At 37.6% G+C, this 23,240-nt stretch overlaps 1 protein-coding gene across 3 annotated transcripts in view; it reads right to left on the reverse strand.

The window, feature by feature from the left end:
* Positions 1 to 23,240, reverse strand: part of tbc1d22a (TBC1 domain family member 22A) — a 316,264-nt gene that overhangs the window by 124,564 nt on the left and 168,460 nt on the right. For all 3 annotated transcript variants that reach the window (XM_018092307.2, XM_018092305.2, XM_018092308.2), the window contains exon 10: positions 15,056 to 15,131. In XM_018092307.2, the coding sequence (XP_017947796.1) occupies positions 15,056 to 15,131 (76 nt within the window). The remainder of the gene's footprint in view (positions 1 to 15,055; positions 15,132 to 23,240) is intronic.

Consider the following 23,240-nt stretch of genomic DNA (forward strand, 5'->3'; position numbering starts at 1 on the left):
CCTGAAAAACACATCAAATCTTCCACTTTCAAGCACCTTATCTCCCACATAACATTAGGTACCAAGAAAACACACCCTAAATATGAAAGCCAAGGGTCCGCTGAACAGTTTGATGCCCATTGTGCATAGGATCAGCACTGTATCTGGCATTTAGAGACCCCATAAGGAAGTTGGTGCATAGAGATTGCCCCAGAGGTCTCTTTAGCTACTGAAAATTCAACACATTTACTGCATTTTCTGTGGGGTAAAAACACACAAAAATACATTGACCCCCCAAAACCATATATTTTTGGAAAGTACACATTGGGGCGAATTCAAAATTGGTACCCATGTCTTTCTACTCCAAACTACAGAGTCGCAGTGCTTTCCCAAAATTGCTAGTTTTGGTGAAATACCTGAAAAACACATCAAATCTTCCACTTTCAAGCACCTTATCTCCCACATAACATTAGGTACCAAGAAAACACACCCGAAATATGAAAGCCTAGGGTCCGCTGAACAGTTTGATGCCCATTGTGCATAGGGTCAGCACTGTATCTGGCATTTAGAGACCCCATAAGGACGTCAGTGCATACAAAGTGTATACACTGCAATATAAGCTACCGGCATGTGCATTATGCGGCATAAGGCCCCCAAACAGTAAGGAGACCCTAGAAAACTATACATTTTCCAAAAGTACACAATCTGACAAAACAAAAATGGGTAAATACATCTTTCTACTGCAAACTACCAAACTACAAAGCTATGCTAAACAGAACGATTTTTTTGACATTTCTGAAAATTGTCACAAAGCTTGCATTTTACCCCATTATGTACCCCCACATTTTGTACCGTATCAACATGAAACATTCTAAATATGAACACCAGGGGTCTACTGAACAGTTTGATGCCCTATATGCATAGATTTACCAAACTATGTGGGGTACAGGGGCACCCAAGTAAAAATAGTGCATATGAATTTTCACATAAGATGCTTCGGCTCATGCAGTTTTTGCACCCGGTATGTGTATTATGTGCCATACGACCACCTAACAGTAAGGAGACCCTAGAAAACCATATATTTTCCGAAAGTACACATTCTGACAAAACAAAAATGGGTAAATACATCTTTCTACTACAAACTACCAAACTACAAAGCTATGCTAAACAGAACGGTTTTTATGACATTTCTGAAAATTGTCACAAAGCTTGCATTTTACCCCATTATTTACCCCCACATTTTGTACCGTATCAACATAAAACATTCTAAATATGAACGCCAGGGGTCTACTGAACAGTTTGATGCCCTATATGCATAGATTTACCAAACTATGTGGGGTACAGGGGCACCCAAGTAAAAATAGTGCATATGAATTTTCACATAAGATGCTTCGGCTCATGCAGTTTTTGCACCCGGTATGTGTATTATGTGCCATACGACCACCTAACAGTAAGGAGACCCTAGAAAACCATATATTTTCCGAAAGTACACATTCTGACAAAACAAAAATGGGTAAATACATCTTTCTACTACAAACTACCAAACTACAAAGCTATGCTAAACAGAACGGTTTTTATGACATTTCTGAAAATTGTCACAAAGCTTGCATTTTACCCCATTATGTACCCCCACATTTTGTACCGTATCAACATAAAACATTCTAAATATGAACGCCAGGGGTCTACTGAACAGTTTGATGCCCTATATGCATAGATTTACCAAACTATGTGGGGTACAGGGGCACCCAAGTAAAAATAGTGCATATGAATTTTCACATAAGATGCTTCGGCTCATGCAGTTTTTGCACCCGGTATGTGTATTATGTGCCATACGACCACCTAACAGTAAGGAGACCCTAGAAAACCATATATTTTCCGAAAGTACACATTCTGACAAAACAAAAATGGGTAAATACATCTTTCTACTACAAACTACCAAACTACAAAGCTATGCTAAACAGAACGGTTTTTATGACATTTCTGAAAATTGTCACAAAGCTTGCATTTTACCCCATTATTTACCCCCACATTTTGTACCGTATCAACATAAAACATTCTAAATATGAACGCCAGGGGTCTACTGAACAGTTTGATGCCCTATATGCATAGATTTACCAAACTATGTGGGGTACAGGGGCACCCAAGTAAAAATAGTGCATATGAATTTTCACATAAGATGCTTCGGCTCATGCAGTTTTTGCACCCGGTATGTGTATTATGTGCCATACGACCACCTAACAGTAAGGAGACCCTAGAAAACCATATATTTTCCGAAAGTACACATTCTGACAAAACAAAAATGGGTAAATACATCTTTCTACTACAAACTACCAAACTACAAAGCTATGCTAAACAGAACGGTTTTTATGACATTTCTGAAAATTGTCACAAAGCTTGCATTTTACCCCATTATTTACCCCCACATTTTGTACCGTATCAACATAAAACATTCTAAATATGAACGCCAGGGGTCTACTGAACAGTTTGATGCCCTATATGCATAGATTTACCAAACTATGTGGGGTACAGGGGCACCCAAGTAAAAATAGTGCATATGAATTTTCACATAAGATGCTTCGGCTCATGCAGTTTTTGCACCCGGTATGTGTATTATGTGCCATACGACCACCTAACAGTAAGGAAACCCTAGAAAACCATATATTTTCCGAAAGTACACATTCTGACAAAACAAAAATGGGTAAATACATCTTTCTACTACAAACTACCAAACTACAAAGCTATGCTAAACAGAACGGTTTTTATGACATTTCTGAAAATTGTCACAAAGCTTGCATTTTACCCCATTATGTACCCCCACATTTAGTAACGTACCAACATAAAACACTCTAAGTATGAACGCCACTAGTCTACTGAACAGTTTGATGCCCTATATGAATAGATTTACCAAACTATGTGGGGTACAGAGGATGCCAAATTGAAATACAGCAGACAAAATGTCCATGTGCAAAGACAAGTAACAAAGAACAATGTAAAAAGCACTAAAATTGATAAAGATAAAAAAAAATCACTAAAATCATTTTTTTTTTTTTTGCCTAATAATATCTGCGGGCAGAATAACAGTTTGAGTATTTTGGCTAGGGCAAATAAGTTTTACAGACAAAGTCAAGCGAACAACAACTATGCATAACTGAAAATGCTATAAAATGGCTAAACATGCAGTAAAATACCCAAAAATCCACCAAAATCACAGAAAATGTAGTAGAAACACCAAAATAATACACAAAAGGTATTGCGCAGTGCGGTTAGCGAATACACTATCCGCAATGGCAATAAAACATTTTTTTCAGGCAAGAATAAAAACGATGCGATTAGAAAAAAAAAAATAATTACAAAATTACATAAGTGTGTAAGTGTGTGTGTACATGTGTGTAAAATGTGTTTTGTGTGCATGTGTGCGAGTGTGCAAGTAAGTGTGAGTTTTCTCTAAGTGCTGTAAGTGATAAATGTTTGAAAACCTCCCAAAAATGCATGTGTGTGTGTGTAAGTGTGAGTATAAGTGTGTATTAGTGTAATAAATGTGTGATTGTGTGTTTGTGTGTGTATTTGCCACTTACTTGGGGTCTAGGTGAGGATCTGCAGGAGAAACTCGATCTGGCCCAGCAACAGCATCAGCTCATGTGAGGGGGCGTGTCAGGAAGCAGGGGGGCCAGAGGGGGAAGCTGCAGAAGGGAGAGGAGCTGCCGGCAAAGCCACGTGGATGGCAGGTGAGTCCCATGGGGCCCCTGGGCAATCGCTACCCAGGGGCCACTCGTTCCCCACCTCTGACTATTGTCTGGAGGCTGGGGAACGAGTGGGGAGCGAAGGAATGGCTTGAAAAGCCGTTCCTCCGCTCCCAAAACCGGAAGTGCAGCAGGACGTAGAATCTACGTTCTGTGGCACTTTGGTCCTTTGATACACAGGACGTAGATTCTACGTCCTGTGGCACTAAAAAGGTTAAGCATCCTTATTTTCTTGTATTTTCTTCATATTTTTTATGAAAAAAATAAAGAAAATGCAAATGCTTGCCACAAATGAGTCCAAATTATATTTTTATTATGCTTATGACTAAGACTGAATGAAAGGTTTATATTTAACTCATCGAGTTACTGAAACTAATCTGCACAAGGAGTCACTTTTGATACATCACAAATCATATCCTGTAGACAACTCAGTTAATGATTTTATTAATAAAGAAGTTTGCAAGTTTTTATTAAACAGACAGACCAACAGATATATTAGTAAATCAAGTTCAGGCAAATAATTACCAAAGACATGTTCAGATCTGTAATTTAGTCTACTGGCTTGGGAATGTGCAAGGAAGTTAAAGGGGCAGTTCCCTTTGGAAATTACTTTTACCGTGCTTTATAAACCAATAAAAGTGATGCAATTTTAACAACTAGTTTGTTAAAACAAACAAGAATAGACATTTAAGTAATAGCTCCGCTTGGAATGTTATATTTTCATAATTATCATTTAGAATAAAAGAATGTGTACCAATACCATAAAAATATAGGTAGCTGTTTAAAGCATTGATACTTGTTATGCATGCTGTTCTGTTCTATTTCATTTCTTTGTTTGTAACTAAGCTTTGCTTTCTAAAGGTACAAATCACAATCATGTTTTTTTATCAGCAGAGTCAGCAGTGAGTTCTTTATATGAATTGTTGGTTGATAAAAATCAGCACAAATGGAAACGGTCATGTAAGCAGACGTAAATATTCAGATATCGCTACTGGTTTTAAAGAAGCACTGCTTGTGAAGCTCAACCAAGAAATCTTGATAGTCTTGATGAAAAAATATAAAGGGATAATGCTTATATTATATCTACTGTATAAAAAAGGAATGCTGTTTCCCTGTTTGACTGCATTATATAATCATTGGAAATGTTCCACAGCTTCCTGGTGCTTTTTTAATTTTTTTGCTAAGACAAAAAAGAGCCTTTATAGAACAATATGCAATAAGTTTAGATTCTAGTTGTGGTAAAAACGGTTATTAGCATCTCCATGACCTAGATGTTTTCAATTATTTTCATTCCCACAGTGTATATAACGATATGTGAGAACTATAGTTTTTGGCTGTTTGAATGTATAAAGCATAGTAGAAAAATGATCATTTGCACAACACAGGAAAGCCATTTACAGAACTTGTAATTACACCAATGTAGCAAGATGCATTTTCTATATTTTATTACTTTTTTTTAATAAACAGACACTGAAGAATGGCAATATACCATTCTTTAAGAACTGACCACTCTTTGCATATAACTATTTATATTGAGGGGAGCTGCCATACTGCCTTCCTCATCAAAAGTAGCTTTGGCAGATCGAAATACATACTTTAGCCAATAAAAGCAACATCATAGTTTCTACTCTCATGCCTATATAGAAATATATTAAAAATAAACATTACTTCCAAACAATACATACATTTTCTTTCCCATTAATTTTAACGATTTGTGATAAAAATTAAAAGGATAGAATAAGATCTAATTCTGCTTTAGAAACCAGTTATGAAAGAGTGTGAATGTGTGCATATGCATACATACAAAAAAAACCCTCCTATTCTGCACAAGGAAATTTTCTTCTTCCCCCATATGGACTATAGATAAAGCTCAATATGCCAATCTTTATATCACCAAACGACAATCAGAGCACCCATGCATTAGAAGCGGCTGTTTGGAAAGGACTTAACTTTTGATTGCAGTATCTAAAACTGGTTCTCTGCATCACTGAACTGTGTATATCTTAAAAACATAATTATACTTGCTTGACTTCAGCAGCTTTCAATAGAAGTTATTTGAATTTGAATTTCTTTGTGTAACTAATATGGAAAATAGAAAGTGTTGAAATATAATAAACTGAAATAAGTTATAGAACATAAAGAATAAAATATCAAGAATAACATGTTGATAAGGTAGTTTATGCTTGAAAATATACATTAAAAATATCCAATACTATACAATTTTATTTTTTTATTTAGACATTTTTCCATTTTCCTTTTATAATATGAAATACAATTTATTACCAGCATACATATAACAGACCCTCTCATCTATTAAAGGGAAATTTCCACAAATTAAAATTTGATGTATGCTTCATCTTACTGAAATAAGACATTTTCTAACTATAATCAATCTGTTTCTAAAACAATCAAGTTTATCTACACTATTTTCCTCTCAGCATTTTCTCTTCATGCAAGAGTCAGGTGAGATTTTAGCTTAAATCTTTTAGGGATGGCTCCCTTTCCTAGCAGATGTATTAGAGTTGACTTAAATAACTGAATTCAGCACAAATTCTGCATGTAAAGAGACAGGATTTCTGGTGATTTTAAAAGAGTGAGCTCTAATACATCTTCTAGGCAAAAGGATCACACCCCCCCCCAAAAAAAAAGCTGCATTATACTTAACTTAAAATCAGACTCCCAGTGCCTGCATAAAGAGAGAATGAAGTGAGACAGATGCTTAGAGGGGACAGTGAAAATAAACTTGATTATTTCAGAAATGGGTTTAGAATTTTTAATTAATTATATTTAGAACATTTCTTATTTCAGTGCTATGATGCTTATATTACATTTTTTTAAATTTTACTGTCCTCATTTACTAAGTTATCCATATACAAGCCAATTTGGTTGCTGGACACAGGCCTAGACTAGAAATCGAGAGGGGCTGCTGTAAGATGACAGACAGTTGCTGTTTATCAGGTCCGTGGGGTGCTGTTTGACCTTCTGTGTACTTAGAATCAAAATACCCTTTTGCATTTTAATTTCAGACCTGGTCAGATATATTAAGTTGGTTGCACACAGGCCAATTTGGCTGGGCAATAAGGTAAACTGGTCACACACATATTTTCCCAATATTGTGAACTTGTGGATGGCCACAAGTTATTGCTCTGATGAGACAGGCCAATCTTTCAGATTACTGTGTGTAAATGCAGACCAATACCATTCAGGGTCAACTGATCACCTCATACAAATGGGTGGTATATTGAATCTAGTGATCTCAACAACCCAAAATGAATTTTAAACGAACAAATACATAGTTACATAGTTAAGTTGGGTTGAAAAAAGACCAAAGTTCATCAAGTTCAACCCTTCCAAGCGAACCCCAGCATGCACACACAGACCAAAACTGACCAGTCTGTACACTTACACAAATAAACTATATATACTAACATCAATATTAAGGGGCAGATTTGCTGAAACTCTAACATCTCTCTTTTTATAATGCCAAACAGAGCCTTCTGTAGGCTGCCAGTCATCATAGGGGCTATGAAGTAGCCAATTACAGCTCTTATTGTCATACCCAAGAACCTTTTTCGTGCTTGTTTTGCTACCCAACACTTTTTCCATTTAAGTGTGATTTACAGGTATAAAAGATTGGGGATCCCTGCCTTAGCTGGTAAACAGTACGCCCCCTCATTCCTCCCCCATGACTCCTTATTAATCCCACTACCCAGCCTACACTAGCTTCCCCATAATACTCTAGCTCACCCATCCCCCTTGCCTAGTATAAACAGTCCTCCAGCTTCTTCCCTAGCACAGCAGACCCCCTGAAAAGTCCGCCCAGTGCTATAGGAACCCAAACCCTTCCTTTCTACCCCATGACTTTAGCAAGTACTAAAACATCTGGGCAATATTTTAAAAATATTAAAAAAAAACCATACATTAAAGACTGTGATGTTGTGGATCTCTTCCCTTAAGGCTGCTGTACTTGCAGATACATTAGGATTAAATAGGTAAAGAAAAAAAAAGGGTTGGATGCCTTTAAGATATTGAGAAAATACCATGTTTTTGAATTAAAATGTGGTTCAGGGATTGGTCCAGGTCTCTGGAAGGAATTTTATCCCCCTCTGAGGCAAATTCAAGAGGCATCGTCTGGGTTGCTTTTTCCCACTTCCGCTGGATCAACTAGCCATTTCATTTAAGCAAAAAGTAGAACTTGATAAATATGTGTCTTGTTTTATCTCCCACACAAAGGTCAGAGTTATGCAAGGAAAGTGAAACAATTTAAAGAGCAATATATGCACTGCATAGAGATCTTGTACAAATGATAAGTATATTAGTATATGACCAAGTACATCAAACATGTACATTTTTAATTTGGGATTTAAGGCAAATTACCGTATATACTCGAGTATAAGTCGATCCGAATATAAGCCGAGGTACCTAATTTTACCTAAGAAAACTGGAAAAACTTATTGACTCGAGTATAAGCCTAGGGTGGGATATGCAACTGCTACTGCTAAGTTTCAATAAATAACAGATAAATAAATAGATAACTTTAGGGAAAGAAAAATACTACAGCATACTAATTATCAAGTACTTAGACCCCAGTGTACAAGTCCCCCCACTTTAGCTAAGTCAGAAGCTTTTAGTAGCGCCGAAGATGTAACACGCGCCCCCCCACCCCCTTGGACGGTGGTCCATTCTGGGGTGCTACCCCAACTGCAGCATATAGCAGTCTTATTGAGCGCCCCCATATCAAACACAGCTGAACACTGCCCCCCTAAAGAGACACTCTGTGAAGCACAAAGAAGTTAAATCCAGGGCATTCTCTCTCCCTTGTTCCATAGATCAGGCCTGAGCATCACAAACGCTGCCTTACCAACCCTATAAAACGTTATTGTCAGGTAATGCCTACTCTGCAGCTCTCCAACTGTTTTACTGCAATCCCCACTATCGGGGGCTTCTGGGAGCTGTAGTCCAACTCCAACTGGGCAAACCCTGTTGCTGTATCACACTGCTCGGCTACCTCCCTACTCACTTCTCTAGCTCCAGGGCCGACACCTTGCGCTTCTCATACATCTTGTCATTAAGGGCACGCACAATGTTGGGGGTGAGGGGGGACAGGTCCCGTTCCGCGTTCATCTTTACTGCTCTCCGCACACCGATTCCCTGTCACTATCTGCGCCGGGTTTGTGTCAATGAGCGGCATCCACAGTGGTCTGTCAATGAGCGGTCTGTGTAACCCGCCCGCTGGCACATGATTTGCAGTCAGTACTGCATCACGGGAGTTGTAGTTTTATCCGTTGCAGGAAAGTCGGGGTGTAGGATGTGTGCAAGCGCGGAACGAGCATGGAACCCAGGTCCGTCCGGGGGGGGGGTGCGAGCGAGCTACATCGCCAGATCGAGAGTCGGCACAAGTGGAAGGTTGGAGGAGGTCTACTTGAGTATAAGCCGAGGGTTACTTTTTGAGCACATTTTTTGTGCTCAAAAACTCGGCTTATACTCGAGTATATACGGTAACCTAGAAATCTGATGATGCATGCTTCAGCTCCTGCCCCTACTAATATTTTACCTTGAGAAAAGACTTATCTATTTGATACTACAAAAGGCATACATAAAAGGAATTATCCATGGAGTAGGAAGAAAGGATTCAGACAACTATTTTATAACCTTAAACAATTATTAACTGTGTTACAAGTAATGAGCAATGTGGAAGTTTGTAAAAAGTTAAAGGAGAACCATTAATGAATATGGCCAGAAATGCCATATTTTATATACTGAACTTACAACATCAGCCTAAAGGTTCAGCTGATTATTAAATCCAGCACTGGATTCTAAGCTGCCATGTAATGCGAATCTGAATTAATTACTAACCAGTCATATATTGTGACATTTATATTCTCTTTATACAGTATATTGTGACTCAGTCCCTAAGCTCAGTAACTGAGAGCAGCACAGAGCATGTGCAGTGAATCAGCAGAAAAGAAAATGGGGAGCTACTGGGGGCATCTTTAGAGGCACAGATCTTCCCTGCTAAAGAGCCTGGGTTGTCTTGGGCTGGTACAGAATCCCAAAACATAATGTGCAGCTAGTGACAGATGCACTACTTCTTTGCCTTCCCTCTTTAGTTAAGCTTTAGTTCTTCTTTAACAATGAATAAGCATCTAAGACTTATTTTTATCACCTGATACACGGCACGCATGAAAAGAAAATAAAGCAAAAGACTATATTAAGCAGATACAAAAGTAGATGCTGACAAAGGATGGATGGTCAAGAAGTTAAGGTTATAAAATTTCTTAACCCTGTTTTGATAAACATACAAGGAAAATAAGAAGCAGTTGACATCTTCATAACTATAAAATAACATGGGTAAAAAAAAAAATCTCCTTTGTCTATGTTTCTGTACAATGAACCGTTTGTAATGAATCATTACAAAAATGACCTTCTATACTAATAAGAAAAAGTTATTGAGCTGCCATCATAAAGAAAATGCTACTAACCATTTCAGGACTTTAAATTAATTGTTGCTCACCAATAAATACACTGGTAATTTAATATTAAAGTTACAAGGAAGCAAATAAAGCATGCAAAAAAGCTATCAGGCAAGCTAAAATAGAGATGGAAATGGATATTGCAGCTAGGAGTAAAAGGAATCCAAAATTATATTTTTTAAATATGTAAATAGTAAAAATATATTAAACAAGATGGGGTGGGACCCTTATTATCAAAGGGGGGTCAGTTGGTTGATGAGAACGGGGAAAAAGCAGAAATTCTGAAACTGTGTTCATCAACTGTGCTCAACACAGCTGAGAAATCAGATAATGAAGGTAGTTTTTCACGGTGAGGTTATGGAATGCCCTTCCTAGTGATGTTGTAATGGCAGATTCTGTTAATGTTTTTAAGAGGAGCTTGGATGATTTCTTATACAAGCATAATATCCAAGGCTATTGTGATACGAATGTACTAATGTACAATTAGTATTGAAGATGGTATATACATTTTATGCACTCTGTATGAGTGTGTAGGTAGGTCAGGACAGGTTTATGTGTTTGCTGGGCTCACTTGGAAGGGTTGAACTTGATGGTCTTTTTTCAACCCAACTTAACTATGTAATATAATATTAACAGGAGACTAACTATAAAAGGAATAGTATCAAGCAGGCATAGCTGCACAATCTAATCTCAAGGTTTGTTTTAGGGGAATGTTACACAGTTGTGAAGTATTGTGTGACTTTTTTATGTACAGTAATTCTGGGGAAAAGAGTGCAAGGACTGGCTGTTTGGATTTTGCACTGTACAATTTTGGACTAAATGAGTTAATCTTGCAAGAGACTCATAGAGAGGCAAAATAGAAGTGCTAGATTAGAAAGGTTAATCCTGCTACAATGGGAATGGTCTATGGCAGTGCTGTCCAACTGGCGGCCCGCGGGCCGCATGCGGCCTGCGACCTGCGACCCCCTCTGTGTGGCTGCTTTGATGGCTTACATTTGTGTAAGCTTTAAATGGTATCAGTACTGATCTTAACTGTCCCCATGCATGGTTCTCACCTCAGATTCATGCTGTAATCCCTCTGTATTGTTTAAAAATGTAATCCCCTGTACTGTTCACACCTTCTAATCTCTGCATTGTTTACCCCCTGCAGTGTTCACACCTCAGGCTGTAATCACCCATATTGTTCTCCTGTTCACACCTCAGACATTGTATGTACTGCCTGACCTATGCTGCCTGTGTGTAGGCAGCATAGGGTAGGCAGAGTATGGCACATAGGCAGCATAGGGCAGGGAGGGTATGGCACACACAGGCAGCATAGGTCAGGGAGGATATGGCACACACAGGCAGGGTAGGGCAGGCAGAGTATGGCACACACAGGCACCATAGGGCAGGGAGGGTATGGCACACAGGCAGGGTAGGGAAGGCAGAGCATGGCACACACAGGCAGCATAGGGCAGGCAGAGCATGGCACACACAGGCAGGGTAGGGCTGAGTATGGCACACACAGGCAGCATAGGGCAGAGTATGGCACACACAGGCATCATAGAGCAGGCAGAGTATGGCACACACAGGCAGCATAGGGCAGGCAGAGTATGTCACACACAGGCAGCATAGGGCAAGCAGAGTATGGCACACACAGGCAGCATAGGGTAGGCAGAGTGTGGCACACACAGGCAGCATAGAGCAGGCAGAGTGCTGCCTGTGTGTGCCATACTCTGCCTACCCTATGCTGCCTGTGGGAGGTGAACCTGGCAGGGGTTTGTTTTGGGAGTTTGTTAGCAGTTGGAAATAGCGATTAAATGGTCCCTATGGTGTGTAATTATATGCTGGGGGTTGCTGTGCTATACACAGGGGAGGAGGAGGCATATGGATTTAAGGGTACGTCTTAATATGACATAATATAATTCTTTCACATATGAATGATGGTGTGAGTGAGGACGAAGCATTTGGGTTTTTGCTTCACTACCACCATAGTGAAAAAGGGGTGTGGTTTGACGTGAGTGTGGTTTAAAGGGGGAGTGGTCAAAACTGGCTTCCATTAGCGGCCCTCCACCATGTATGCGAGAGAAATTCCGGCCCTCGGCACCGCAGAAGTTGGACAGCACTGGTCTATGGTACTGGGCAATGGGTTTGGGATGTTTAATTTCAGAAAATTACTGAAAGCTGCAGCCTGTGACAACTATGAAAGTGATTTTTTGGGGGATTGTCTTTCTTTAAACCACCAATTAGATTTTATAGGTGATTTATCAAAGTTCGAGATGGATTTTCTTTTACAATTTCAGTTTTCCAGCAAAAAACGAGTTTTTCATATTAATAAATAAGCAAGCATTCACATTTCTTTAAAAATGAGAGTTTATACAACACTCTCAAATTAACAAACTCAGAAATTGATGAAGAACCCCATTAACCTTTAAGCCAGTGATTCCCAACCAGTGGCTTGTGAGCCCCCCTTGCTTCCAGTGGCCTCAAAGCAGGCTCTCATTTTTGAATTCCTGGGTGGGAAGCAAGTTATGTTTGCATAAAAATCAGGTGTACTGTCAAACAGAGTCTCATGTAGGCTGTCAGACTACATAGGGGCTACTAAATAACCAATTATAGCCCATATTTATCACCCTAAGAACTTTTTTCTATGCCTGTGTTGCTCCTCAACTGGTTTTACATTTGAATATAGATCAAAACTCTAAGCCATAATGCTATAAAGCCAATTACCTTTCTTCTGTTTAAAACATGAGTGGAAAAAGATGCACAAACCAGGTGCAACAGCTGTATAAAAGTAGCAATGGTTTGTTATATTTTATTGGTCTTCTGATTTTGAAAACAAGTAGGGGATTTACAAAAGACTCGGGATGTAGTAATAAAACAAACCATTGCTACCTTTATACAGCTGTTCATATACTGCTTCTGCCTTAGCATGAAAATAACTCTTGGTTGTAAAGCAATTGGTATGGCAAAACATAAGAAAATCCTAAGCAACCTGATTATCTAACCTGTATGTTCTCTGCGTTATGAATGAAATATTTGATATACCTAATTTTACTCACTGGGCAATTCAGTCACAGAGCCTGTGCAGTGCCCTGCAAAACAGGTAGAAGTGCTGGTAAAAGGGAAAGGGCTCTGAAATGTGACTGGGGAAATAGAGGACTATGGGGCCGATTCACTAAAGGCCGAAAAAACGAGTTTTATTTTTAGCATGCGTTAAAATTATTATGACTTATTATATTTGGAGAATTAAAGATCAATTCACAAAAAAGACACTTGTTTGAATTAAGAAGCGATTTTATTGTTGTTATTTATCTGGCAATGACATATTTTTAAGAGATATTTTAAAGCATGCAATATATTTATGCGTTATTTCGTAGCACGTGATATTAGCGAACGCTATTATGCATGTAATCGTTACTATCTGAAAACGAAATTATCATTTCCCTAAAAACTGGAGGATGCATAACTCTAGGATGATCACATATGTGATTCTCTTCTTCAGCCTACTCCAGGGAGGCGTTAAGTTTCACTGTAATTATCGCCACATTTTATACTTTAACACTTAAAATATGTTTTTGAATTATGTGTTAGTATTATTTCTATTAGATAATTATCACAGTGCGATGGACATTATGCTTTGCGATAATTGTGATTTCTGCGCATGCGATATGAGTAGAATTTGCTTTGATAAATCGGTACTTAATTAACAAACACTATGCGTTAAGTATTAATGACCTTTAGTGAATAGTCCCCTATATCTTTAATTACAAATGCAGAATATCACAAATTGCGAACTAGTCCTGTAATTTGTTCAAAGCCTATACAAAAAAAGTTATTTCAAATGTAATAAGCTTTCTACCATTCTTAATATTGGGTAACATCTAGTCTGAACTTTTGTAACAATAATATTTGTTACTAGAGGGGTTAGTTTATCTGAGATCTACAATGGGTAAATGTATCAAATGTGCTGTGGAATTTGATCTCTACAATGGATGCCGAACAGATGGAATTAATCTTTCTTGACATGATTCTCTGAAGCTACTTCAAGAGGCAAAATATTTTTGTTTTGTTTTCTGTTCCATAATTGACAAGCTAGTGTCACAAAAAAGCTTAGTTCTGCTTGGCATCACTTTGTTAATGCCCTGTTCATTAATTTAACAAACTATCAAGAGAATATGCTAAGAATGGGCAAGCATTATCTGTTGAGTTTCATTTAATTAAATCCTGCAACTGCAATATGACAGTCAGCATTTCATGTAGTGAATAATTTTGTGGATGAAATAAGGCAATATTTCTAGACAGAATAACATAAAATCAAGCCACAAATTATTTCTGCACTAATGGTCGTTCAATTTTAATCATTCCAATATTTTCGGTTGAACATTAATTACATGAACAGAGAAAATATTCAGATATTGTTGGCAACAAAGAAAAGCAAAACAACTGAAAACATTGCCCTGAACTACATTCTCTGATCATTTATAGCCAGACAGCTTAGCTATCTGCAGTGTACGAGAACAAGTGACATGTACAGAGTACTCCTAAATTGCAGCAATTATTGACCTTAATATAAAATGAATGCTGGCTGCCTTTTATATCTAATTACTTATCTGCATTGAAATTGCCACTAGGTTTTTATTATGTAATTCTAATAAAAAGCAATAAAGTGGCTCAGGCTCTAGTGGCTTGCCTTAAAATGTTACACTGCAGAAATGCTGGAGACACAACACTGCTGCAAGATTGACAGATTGAGGATGACACCCCTGTCTGAGGCAGATAGAGTTGGAATGTCACACTATATAATTGGACTGATAGCAGTAAGAAGAGTGTGCAAGGTCTAACTATATTTTGTCATAGCTAAGGCATTTCTAGACAACTTACCATCAATGCGGCTGACCAGCTCTTCCAACATTTTTACTTTTCTTTGTATTCCTGGCTGTGCAAACGTATAGTTGTCCTGCAAAATAATACATTCATGGATTCAATTAGACTGTTGTATTATTTGTGTTATATTTAGTACTTTTGATCTAATTGTGCAAAGTGCTGCCAGTATACACTCAGCACAGATTAAAGTGAAGCTTGGAAATATACAATCTGGTACCTTAATGTCACTTATAGATTCTAATTTGTCCAGCATGTAAATGGTTAAACCAGAGAAAAAGAGAGAGCTACTGCTTTTAGAAAACTAGACCCCTCAAGAAAGTAAAATGTAATTATTTTTTTTTTTAAGAGAATTAAGGCCATGGCAGATTCATGGCAATTCTGGAAGTTTTGCCACACCAGCATTACTGCCAGGGTGGGCAACAATATACCTGGAATTGCTTGCTTTGGGCCGATGGGTCCTTTTGTTTGTCTGGTGATTTTTACATATTTATCACCTGACCCATGAGTACACCTACAGATTCAGACAATTGGCTTGTATTTTGCAGATTATTTTGCTGAATTAAAGGTATTTTTTAATATGCACTTTTCAAAATATATAAGTATCTGTCTCAAATATTAATGGTCCTAGTACATTCAAAAATCCAACTTACTGCAGTAAATGAAAACAATCACTTAAATGAACTGATAACACTGAACATTTACTGCTTTCCATGGGTACATTTGGATGCCTAAGGCTGAGACAAAGGAAACAGATCAATGCACAGCACTAGTAATTATAAGGACTGCAAAAGCATAGAATGTATTGTATACAAACAGTAGACTTCATTATATTTGCACAAAGGAATATTATATTAAATGACCAAGAATTGTCTTGGGAAGCAAACTGTGACATCTGTGGTTTGTTTGATACAGTTAATTATTATAGCAATACTGCCCCCCCCCCCATTCAACACATGCAGAACTGCCATCCCCAGGACCCAATGATGGCATATTTGTTTTCAAAATCACTGTTTTTTCACAGTTCAAGCAGCACAAAAAAAAGTAAAGTTCTACGATAAGTTTTTAAATGTGCAGTGGATAATATAAGCCAATTAACGTAGGACATTTGCAATGTTATGATTATACTCAGTATTCATTAAAGGAGAAGGAAAGGCAAAGTGACTTGGGGGTGCCAAAATGTTAGGCACCCCCAAGTGATTTTAATCACCTACCTTTTACCCCGGGCTGGTGCCCCTGCTCAGAGAGAACAGCACCAGCCCGGGGTACCTGCAGAGCTTCCTCCTTCCTGTATCACTCGCGCGCGCATGCGCAGTAGAGTGAATAGCCGAACTTTAACAGAGAAATCGGCTTCTCACTCTACTGCGCATGCGCATGTCGTTTACTCTTTGTAAAACGAAGGTGGAAGGTGGAAGCGCTCCGCTACAGGTACCAGGGGCTGGTGCTGTTTTCTCCTAACAGGGGCACCAGCCCGGGGTAAAAAGTAAGCGATTAAAGTCACTTGGGGGTGCCAAACATTTTGGCACCCCCAAGTGACTTTGCCTTTCCTTGTCCTTTAAGGGAACACTAATGTGTATCAAAGTGTATCAAATTATTTGAAATATTATGTACTGATGCTTCAGAAAGGCTACTGTAGGTTACATAAATTAGCTTCTGTGTAGCCATGCAGTAGTTATTCAAATTGAAATAGGACTAAATGGCACAGGATACATAGCAGATAATAAAAAAGCTTAGAAAATACCATTCTATTCTATAGAGCTTATCTGTTATCTAATATGTAATCTGTGCCTTTTGACTAATGCCATACATGGCTGATTCTTGGCCTGCGGAGGATGGCTGATTCTCAGCCTCCATTATCCCACAAGCCGAGAATTAGCCCTGTGTGGCATGAGCCATTCTCTTTCTCTTACAGTTTCATTTTTTATTAATTTTCCTTTTCCCACACCTCATGTTCACAGTGCTGTCCCAGCTAAGAGCACTATACAGCAATGCAAAAATTGTATTAGTCTGTTCAGCACTACGGACAGCTCAAGTCTGCCAGGTCAGAGCCAATACTTCAGCAAAAAGAGCATATTCATATTAGCTTGAAATTAAACAAAATAAATCAAGATCAAAATAAAAAGTATAGTGTGTGAGGTAATTTACAGTGTATTTGACAGTGTATTTTTCTTATAAAAACAATTCATTATACATCTTCATTTTGTTTTATTTAGAGCCATTAATCATCTTACAGACTTTTATCCTTGTTTCAGGATTGCAACTATTTTTTATAATAAACTTTCTGCCTCTCCTTTTGTAACCTGTCAGTGTTTTTCTACCCAAACAAACAGAATTTAAAATAATGAATGAAACCCCACAATCATGTCCGAGCAAGTGAAAAGTGTAAAATCATGTACAGGTATGGGACCTATTGTCCAGAATGCTTGGGACCTGGGGTTTTCTGGATAAGGGATCTTCCATAATTTGGGTCTCCGTTTCTAAAGTCTATTATAAAATCACGTAAACATTAATTAGACCCAATAAAGATTTTTAAATGTGCAGTGGATAATATAAGCCAATTAACGTAGGACATTTGCAATGCTATGATTATACTCAGTATTCATTAAAGGAGAAGGAAAGGCAAAGTCACTTGGGGGTGCCAAAATGTTAGGCACCCCCAAGTGATTTTAATCACCTACCTTTTACCCCGGGCTGGTGCCCTTGCTCAGAAAGAACAGCACCAGCCCGGGGTAGCTGCAGCGCTTCCTCCTTCCTGTATTGCTCGCGTGCGCATGCGCAGTAGAGTGAATAGCCGAACTTTAACAGAGAAGTTGGCTTTTCACTCTACTGCGCATGCGCATGTCGTTTACTCGTTGTAAAACGAAGGTGGAAGGTGGAAGTCATGTACAGATATGGGACCTATTGTCCAGAATGCTCGGGACCTGGGGTTTTCTGGATAAGGGATCTTCCATAATTTGGGTCTCCGTTTCTAAAGTCTATTATAAAATCACATAAACATTAATTAAACCCAATAAAGATTGTTTTTCCAGTAAGGGTTAAAAAGGAAATTTTTAAAAATGTGAATTATTTGATTAAACAGGAATGTTTGGGAGATAGCTATCCTGTATCATGGAGAATTCTGGATAATGGATAATGAGTTACCGGATAATGAATCCCACACCTGTACTACAACCAGCACAAAAGAGTGTGGTCTGAGCAGTAAGGGCCAAACTATTCTAGAAATAGGAACATGGCAGCATCACCTACAAATTAGAACAAAACAAACTTGTTATAGGGTTCATACATGTTGCTTGTAGTAGGTATTGAATGTTATATTTATGGGTATTTCTTTAAAATAATTTAAACTTTAAAATTACGTTTCTTGGGGGTTTTTTTTGCTTTAACAAAACCACTCACGGGGTCTAAGTTAGCAATTATATCAGCGAATATCACTTAATTGTCCTTTAAAAATGTCAGACAGATTTTAACACTTTTGCATTATATACTGTATATTGGTTACATAAATGAAGCTACCTTCTTGGGATAAAACATATATGAGTAATATACCTCACAGGCAATTTATTTATGTACATATAAACTTCATTTAGAATTTCCTACAAGTTAATTAAATTCAGCCAGCATAAAAGAAAATCTTTAGAAACCATGTAATACCATCAGTAAAAACAGAACAATGCATTAGTTTCCAAAGAGCCAATAAATTCTACAGCTCATTATCATGGAATGGTACGATGGATAGAGCAGTGCAAAGACTGATACATAATTGGCACTGATGGTAAGAGCTTATAAGCCATGTAAACGTATATATTAGCATAAAAAACTATAGCATGGACGCAACCTTGTCACTGCTAAATATGAATGTGTAGAAAAGAGGAGAAAAGACCCTTGATATCATGTGTCAGTAAATAGCACTTCTTGTAGTGGTCTTCTTGGTTTCTAAAAGTGCCTGAAATCCTGTTAGCATTTATTTCCAAATGTCCCAAAAATATAGACGTAAATGGCCATTTCAGGGACCAATAATCAGGAAACATCATAAAAACAATAGTTTCCAACTCTTCTATTACAAGAGAATATATGGAAGAAGTTTGACACTAATAATTGAAAATGCTGAACATAAGACAGAGTGCAAAAGTGGAACTGAAGCAATGCATTTATGCCTATCTCTATCAATAGCTGTAAACTAGTCTGATGCAAAGAAAACTAAATGAAACCCAAGGTAACCAAATAAGACATTTATTAATTTTTACAAATTCTTGAGTAGAAATAGTCTACTTGAAGACTCTATTGATGGCATGATGAGGTGAGTATTGTGCACCAACCCATTTTGGTGGGTCAACTTTGAAAGCAGATTATGTCAATCACAGAAAAAATACTTAGGTTGTGGTTAAGTATATTTGTTTACCTTTAGTCTCTATGATGTGTCTTATTGGGAATTTAAGTATATTAAATTAATTGAAATTTTCAGCTTGTCACTACTAGTTAGGTATCCTAGACTAGTGTCACACCATGAGTATCAAAGTATTAGTATGATGTAGGGCATGAAGTGGAAACTCTGAAATAATGTATGCAGAATGTATGCACCAAAAACCAGACACACAAATAATTTCATACATTTTAACATGATTACCTAACTGGTACGCATGCAACTGTGAGGGGAAGGAGCAGCCCTATAGTTAATGGAAGTATGCTGATGGGATCTTCTGCACACACATTCCAGAGTACAGTAGTCACTTTCAAAACTGTGTATTTGTCACACCTAGTGCATTTTGGTTACACATACAAAAGTAACGCATTTCATAGACAGATTCTTTTCAATTTTCTTTAATAAATAAAACACAAAAAAGGAACAACTTAAAAAACAGGTGTACAAGAAACCTTGTGTATTTTCCTAAACTGACTATCACAGCACATACCTTCAAAGCTACTACACTTCATTGCTATAGTTCCCATGAGAGATTCACACGCTAGAATATAAATTTCTTTTGTTTCTTAAGGGATCACAGCATGAAGCATCTCCCCACCTCATGTTCTGCTCTTTACAACTTATACATGTTTATTCATTAAATCCTTGCTTCTTGATAGCTTCCATACCAATAGGGAAAAACGCTGAATGCAAGAAATAGATAAAACAAAAGGTATGTTTCTAGGGTAAGCAAATAAGCAAAGAGGCATTCAGCTGACATAAAAAGTACACCATGCTTAATAATATCAGCATTTAAGTACACAGGAGTGAAAAATAAAACAGTGAATACTAGGTTAGGAAGATAAAAGGTTCATTCAGATGAACTCTTGATTATAATTACAATATACAATGCTATAACTATTTTCATGATCATTTTTACAATCATCTTCGCAGAGCAATAAGTATATTTCATCTCAAATTATGTAACATACTGCATAACTTTTCAGGCAAATGACTGGGATTTCATTGATTCAAAAGCTTGATTTTTTTTTATCTATATTAAATGGGTCATAAAAATCACCCCACAAAGTTTAGAGATTATTTTAGAATGCCTTAAAATGCAATTTTGCTATATAGATTGATTTATTTTTACCCATCTACAGCTGTAGACTCTAGTACTATACTTTTTTTTTTTCCAATAGGCTTCCACTGCAGAGGGAAGGCAGCATAGCAAACATAAGAGATGGGGCTGCTGGCACAGAGGGGAAGCAGAAGCTATAAGTAGGTAAAAAAAAAAACTTATTGCAAATGTGCACCTTAATCTATTCTAACAAGTTTTTCAACTTAAGAAGAGATAGTGTTACAGAGCATGTTATTCATTGTCCTCTATCACCTACAAATTGGGCATAATGTATGGAACCTGTTATCCAGAATGCTCGGGACCTGGGGTTTTACGGATAAGGTGCCTGTTTTGAATTTGTATCCCCTTAGCTTATTTCTACTAAAAAAAATGTAAATATTGTTTTAACTCAATATAATTGTTTTGCCTGGAATAAGGAATAATTATTTCTTAGTTGGGATCAAGTACAATGTACTGTTTTATTATTACAGAGAAAAGGTAAATCATTTTAAAAAATTTATTTATTTTTTTAAAATGGAGTTGACATTCCCATAATTTGGAGTTTCTGGGATAACAGGTTTCTGGAAATCAAATACCTGTATAGGATTCTTGAGTGTTAAGCCCAGTGGCTTAACACTCAAGAATTCTATACAGGTATGTCATGTAGCAATTCAGAGAATTTTACTACCGCTTTATTTTCGGCTTACAGGTGGACGTCAAAACACTTGGAATAGCCCTCCATCCAGTTGAATGGCAAATACTTGCTCCCATGGTGTAAGTCAGTGATCCCCAACCAGTGGCTCGGGGGCACCATGATGCTCCCCAACCCCTTGGATGTTGCTCTCAGTGCCCCCAAACCAGATTTGACTGTGGCTCACGAGTAAGAAAGGTTGGGGACCCCTGGTGTAAGTGATTATTTCTAAGCAGTGAGCAATTGAGAGCATTTAACAACCCACCCTGAGAGCTAGGTATCACAAGAATGTGAGGGGTGGGGGGGTGCAAAACACTCTGAATCGCCCTGCTTGCTAGTGCCCCTAGGGTTACTTTGATTTTGCTTGCCACAGCCACACATTTTATATAAAACAGCATGTTTTTCAGGGCCCATATGTTAAAGCACAACTGGTTGAGCATATCCTATAAAGGGCATTAGTGATAACAAAGACAAAATGCAACACCATGCAAAAACAAGTGATACCTTGGGGCAGATTTATCAAAGTACGAGTTTGAATCCCGAAATGGGTAAAATTTGGATTAGATAAAATAATATCTGATAATCGCAGATCTGATGTTTGTATCCGAACAATCGTAAACGGTGGGTAAACCTTTCTGACTTTGATCCTTCAGTGCATGTTTTTTTAACCCTTTAAGTGCCAGCCGAATTCGTCATTTCGGTTCCCCCCAGTGCCAGACGTTTTTTAAGCATTTTGTACTCATTCGCTTTAACAATGTTTTTTGGTAGGAAAACCTCCATGAAACTAGGGAAATTATATATCGTTTTTTTCGTCACTAATTGGGCTTCGACATACATACCAAATTTTATAACTTTTCTGGAGATATGATGTGTATTTTGGGTGAATTATGTAAAAAAAAAAAAAATTATGAAAAATTTCTGTATATTTTGAGTTTTTTTTCCATAGAAAAGTTAATTTTACAAACTTTTTTTTGTTGTTTGTAAAAGCCCTGATACTCCCAAGTCCAACGATACCAAATATGTGGTGGTACCCCACAGTTCCTGTCCAGAAGTAACCCCCAAACTAAAGCAATACTTAGTACAATATCACACCAGAACAAAGCGGAAAAGCGCTTGTAACAGTTGATGCAGCATAACTTATATGTAAATCTAAAATATCCCCTCATGTTTGGTATCTTTAGAAACTACAGACCTTCAGGTTTCTAGGTGCAATGTAGTTTTCACTAAAAAGCCAAATACCTTTTGTCAGTGCATTGTGAAATTTGGAAGTTTTTTTGACATTTTTTTTTTTTTCTAAAACGTAAACTTGGACGCATGATCAAATGTGGATTTGACAAAAAAAAATCTCATAAAAATTTTCTAACAAAGGCAAATTTGAAAGACAAATTTCTACTGAATAAAATGATGCCCCATATGTATGGGTGCACATAAAGACATGGGCACCAAACACTCCAAAGCAGGGGCAATGCACAAGGGCAATTACAGCTAAAAATGTGGGTGCTGTGCTCTATGTGCACTACCTGCAGTTTTTCAGTGTTAACCCCCCCTACTTGTGAAATAACCCCCACAAACTATATATTTCTGAAAAGTGCACACCTTCAGCTATTCAGAGACACCACTCTTCTCTTTCTACATAGAAAATTGTGGCCGCAGTCCCTTGCAGAAGTCAGCGCTTTGGTCAGAAATCGAGGAAAAAACTGATAAAAAACCTAGATTTCTCCCCAAAATCTCCATGGCAACTACCAAAAACTTACTAAACATCAATCTGCAAGTTCCCCTGAATAAAACAATACCCCATATGTATGGGTGCACATAAAGACGTGGCCACCAAATGCCCCAAAACAGGGGCAATGCATAAGGGCAATTTCAGTTGATATTTTGGGGGCTGCGCTCTATGTGCACTTCCTGCAGTTTTTCAGTGTTAACCCCCCCTACCTGTAAAATAACCCCCACAAACTATATATTTCTGAAAAGT

Source organism: Xenopus tropicalis, chromosome 3 (genome assembly GCF_000004195.4).
Source record: "Xenopus tropicalis strain Nigerian chromosome 3, UCB_Xtro_10.0, whole genome shotgun sequence".
NCBI classification, from domain to species: domain Eukaryota; kingdom Metazoa; phylum Chordata; class Amphibia; order Anura; family Pipidae; genus Xenopus; species Xenopus tropicalis.